Source organism: Cnephaeus nilssonii (genome assembly GCF_951640355.1).
Source record: "Cnephaeus nilssonii genome assembly, chromosome: 5".
NCBI lineage: Eukaryota > Metazoa > Chordata > Mammalia > Chiroptera > Vespertilionidae > Cnephaeus > Cnephaeus nilssonii.
The window spans coordinates 20663362-20668227 of record NC_137076.1 but is presented as its reverse complement, the minus strand read 5'-3'; the positions used below and the strand labels follow the sequence as shown (position 1 = coordinate 20668227).

At 41.1% G+C, this 4866-nt stretch overlaps 1 protein-coding gene across 1 annotated transcript; it reads left to right on the top strand.

Annotated features, from left to right (window-relative positions):
• Nucleotides 1-671: 671 nt before the first annotated feature.
• On the top strand, nt 672-1640 carry LOC307099282 (olfactory receptor 7A17-like; the record flags this gene model as incomplete). Its single annotated transcript, XM_079770630.1, has 1 exon — nt 672-1640. One exon carries the CDS (start codon nt 672-674, stop codon nt 1638-1640), a length of 969 nt encoding a protein of 322 aa, XP_079626756.1.
• Between the last annotated feature and the right edge of the window lie 3226 nt (nt 1641-4866).

The window sequence follows — 4866 nt, the reverse complement described above, 5'->3', positions numbered from 1 at the left end:
ACCACCATTATATTCTAGTGAGTTTGCTTCTCAGCATCCTACACCTTTTTCCTAAGATGGTCAGTACTCAACATATATTCCTCAGGGACATGAGAGCATTTCTCAATAAAACTGTGAAATACATTACCTCCTTGGGGAAAACAGTCTGAATGTACTTAAACTCCTAAATCAGAGATGTCACAGGGGATGCCTTAAAGGGGTATGATTTGTAATATACATATATATATATATATGAAATATGCTTATTAAACAGGACGCCATAACAGGTCAACTGGACAGGAGGAAGTTGGAAGCGCAGCGTGGGGGGAAGGGCGGCAGGGGCCCCCGCACCTGCGCTGGGGGAGGGCCTGATCAGCAGTGACCACAGCTGTTTCAAGGGCCGGAGAGGGAGGCAGGGCCGGACCGGCAGTGGCCGCAGCTGCTGCGGGGCCAAGGGAGGGAGGCAGGGCCAACTGCAACTGGAGGGTGGGCGGCACCACACAATTTCAAATCGCACTCTGGGCTCCTGATAGATAGATAGATAGATAGATAGATAGATAGATAGATAGATAGATAGATGATAGATTACATTATCACAAAATATAAATTGTAGCATTTCAATGGTTAGTAATGCCCATTTATATGAAAATTAATTATAGTATTTTTTCATTCTTAGTCATCACCTCCACCACATGGGACCAGGCAATGACACAAGTAGTTCAGAATTTCTTCTTCTGGGATTATCAGAAAAACCAGCACTGCAGCCCCTCATATTTGGGCTTTTCCTCTCCATGTACCTGGTCACTGTGTTGGGAAACCTGCTCATCATCCTGGCCGTCACCTCAGACTCCCACCTCCACACACCCATGTACTTCTTCCTCTCCAACCTGTCCTTGGTAGACATCTGTTTCACCTCCACCACCGTCCCAAAGATGCTGGTGAACATCCAGACACAGAGCAAAGCCATCAGCTATGAAGGCTGCATCACACAGATGTATTTTCTCACACTCTTTGGAGGTTGGGACAACTTCCTTCTAACTGTGATGGCCTATGACAGGTTTGTGGCCATCTGCCACCCCCTGCACTACACAGTCATCATGAACCCCCGGCTCTGTGGACTGCTGGCTCTGGTGTCCTGGATCATGAGTGTTTTGAATTCCTTGTTACATAGCTTAATGATATCGAGACTATCTTTCCCTGCAGAATTAGAAATCCCCCACTTTTTCTGTGAAATTAAGCAGATGATCAAACTTGCCTGTTCTGACACCTTTCTTAATGACACAATGATGTATTTTACAACTGGGCTGTTGGCTGGTGGTCCCCTGGCTGGGATCCTTTACTCTTACTCTAAAATAGTGTCCTCCATATGTAGAATGTCATCAGTTCAGGGGAAGTATAAAGCATTTTCTACCTGTGCATCTCACCTCTCAGTAGTCTCCTTATTTTATTGTACAGTCCTAGGCGTGTATCTCAGCTCTGCTCCTACCCGCACCTCACAGTCAAGTGCAGTCACCTCAGTGATGTACACCGTGGTCACACCCATGCTGAACCCTTTCATCTACAGTCTCAGGAACAAAGACATAAAGATGGCTCTGAATAGCTTCTTGGAGATGGCAGGTATAAAAGGGACAATTGTTTTGGGGCTGAAAAAGTGCCCTTGATTTCATGGCTCAACCCCTTGAAGCCAGAAACTGTGATTGATCATGCGGAAGAGAACTGGATCCTTCTCTTTATTGCCTGGCGTGTCCATTTTTTGTGTTCAACTTCTCTATATAAGTAACTCACTTTATCAAGCTTCTGGTCTAATATATAAACAGTTTTCTGTTTTTACTGTTTTTATACAATCTCAAAGTTTTTCTCAACCTTGCATCAGAAATATTTGGAAATTTTCATATCTTCCATGGGACAACTTGGATTTCTCTAAAATAATTTCTTCTCAATTGACATATATTATGCTAAGACATTTTCCTCTAGTTTTCCTGAAAAAATAATCAGGGTTGTATTACTCATATGGACAAAACTATATGTGTCATTCAAGGACTTATATTTAATTATATTGTACAGGAAAATATGAAACCAGTTTTCACTTTGTATCTGTCATTCATTTTTATATCACTATCTCTTCCTGATAATGTAGATTTTAAATGTTGTTCCATTTAAGTCTCAGCCTATTGATAAGAAAGATATTCATTATAGATGCCTGGGGCACTCACTTGAGCATGAATCCTTGTGACACTGACCTGAGCCAATGTTGTGCCTGGACCAGCCCTTGTGGTTCTTATTATGATTGCAAGATGCACACAAGCAGCAACAATCAGGGACCCTGGTAAAAGCAACGTCCATTGCTCACAAATCCTGCTCACACATCCTGCCTGAAGTCTACACAGAAGGTCATGGGGAGAGGGGAGGGGTGGGGAAGTAGGAGGAAAGAAGAGAATGAGGAGGAGGAAGAGAAAGAGGGAGGAGAAGGAAGAAGAGAGAGAGTGGGAAGGAGAGAGAGAACACAACTGTGGTCTCTGCAGCTATTACAGTCCAAGGGCAGGATTCATAGAGTTTCAAATTTTCACTCTTTCTTGGTGAATTTAAAACTTAAGAGCAGGTGTTAGCGTGGGAAAATTGAAAAGGAGAGTCATTCATGAGGTCAGTTATCTATGTTATCCAGGGCTTTCCATAAGGAGAACTTCCTGGGCCAGTTGGCCTGGGTGCTTATCTCATAGCTGTGTCACAGAGGTGGCCATATGTTTATTCAACATGGTTATCGTTCAAATGAATGCCTTGGAAATTAAAGTTCAGTGTCAGGCAATTTCACTACAAATATGCCACTCTGCTTTATCACTGGTCTCCTGGCTTTATGGTGCTATTCAGCTCAGTGTCCCCAATTCCTACTATAGACACTGACAAAAATTGACTATCAAATATATATATATATCTACTAGTGACGTCTACATGGAAAGGCAAGTTTTCATCAATTAATCTAATACAGCTTTAATGTCAGAGATGACCTGAAATATGAGGAAGCAAGATTGTTAAGCACTAATTTTGTTACTACGCAAAATATTGCTTTTTCATGCTGTACTCATCAAAGTATGGAAGATTGATGTCCATGTATACGGGGCTTTATGCATTAGGGTCAGTGATTGGTTAGTGTATTTTTAATTTTTAGTAAATTATATTTTCTTTTCTGCTTGAAAATTCCAATGCTGTCTACAATTATGACTCCTCCATAGCTCCAGGAAATTACTTCTTCTTTCCTAAATTTTGTCATGTGGAAGAAAAAAGCACCACAAATGAAAACTGAAAAGCTCGGGGGATGGGGGGGGGGAGGGGGAGGGGACTGCATAGTAGCCTTAAAAACTCAAAAACCTAATGCAACCATATAAGATGGTCTGAAATTAAAACTTTCTAACTAAAAGCAGGTTATAGCAGGCAGTCATCTCCTAGGCTAGAATCTTCCATGACAAAAGTCAATCTTTGCCTTAATGATGATATCTATTGTCTTTTTTTATTGTTGACAGTATTACAGGAATCCCCCATTCTCCTCTTTGCCCCCTCTACTCAGCACCCACCCCAACCCAGGCCTTTACCACATTATTGTCAGTGTCCATGTGTTATGCAAATGTACATATATGGTCTTTGGTTAATTTCTTCCTGTCCCCCCTCCCCCAGCCCCATCTACACTGCCATGTGTCATCTGTTCCATGTATTCATGTCTCTGGACCTATTTTGGTAATCAGTTTATTTTGCTCATTATATTCCACATATAAGTGAGGTTATGTAATATTTTTCTTTCTCTGACTGGTTTATTTCACTTAGCACTATAGATTCCAGGTCCATCCATGCTATCACAAAGGGTAAGAGCTTTTTCACAGCTACTTAGTATTCCATTGTGTAAATGTACTATCACTTTTTCATTCACTCATTTGCTCATGGGCACTTGGGTTGTTTCCAGACCTTAACTATTGTAAATAATGCTGCTATGAACATAAGGGTGCATATATTCTTCCTGATTTGGTGTTTGTGGATTCTTAGGCTATATTCCCAGAAGTGGGATCTCTGGGTCAAACGGCAGTTTGATTGTGATTTTTTTGAGGAAATTCCATACTGTTTTCCACAATCGCTGCAACAGTTTGCATTCTAACTGGCAGTGTACTAGTGCTCTTTCCCCCCCCCCCCCCCCACATCCTTGCCAGCACTTGTTGTTTGTTGATTTGTTGATGGTGGCCATTCCGGCAGGTGTGAGGTGATACCTCATTGTAGTGTTAATTTGCATCTCTCTGATGATTAGTGACCTTGAGCATTTTTTCATGTCTATTAGCCATATGTGGGTTCTCTTGGGAGAAGTGTCTATTCAGGTCCTTTGCCCAATTTTAATTGGATTATTTGTTTTCCTGGTGCTGAGCTATATAAGTTCTTTATATATTTTGGAAATTAACCCCTTATCAGATGAATCATTGGCAAATATGTTCTCACATACAGTTGGTTCCCATTTCATTTTGTTGGTGGTTTCCTTTTGCTGTGCAGAAGCTTTTGAGTTTGATGTAGTCCCATTTGTTGATTTTATCCTTTGTTTCCCTTGCCCTAGGAGATGTATCAAGAAAAATACTGCTACATGAGGTATCTGAGATATTACTGCCTGTTTTCTTCTAGAATTTTTATGGGTTCGTGGCTTACAATTAAGTCTTTTATCCATTTTGAGTTTATTCCTGTGTATGGTGTAAGTTGGTGGTCTAATTTCATGTTTTCTTTGTACCTGTCCATTTTCCCCAAATCCATTTATTGAAGAAACCATCTTGCTGCATTACATGCTCTTGACTCCTTTGACAAAAATTAATTGACCATAATGGCGTGGGTTGATGTCTGGGATCTCTGTTCTATTCCATTAATCTA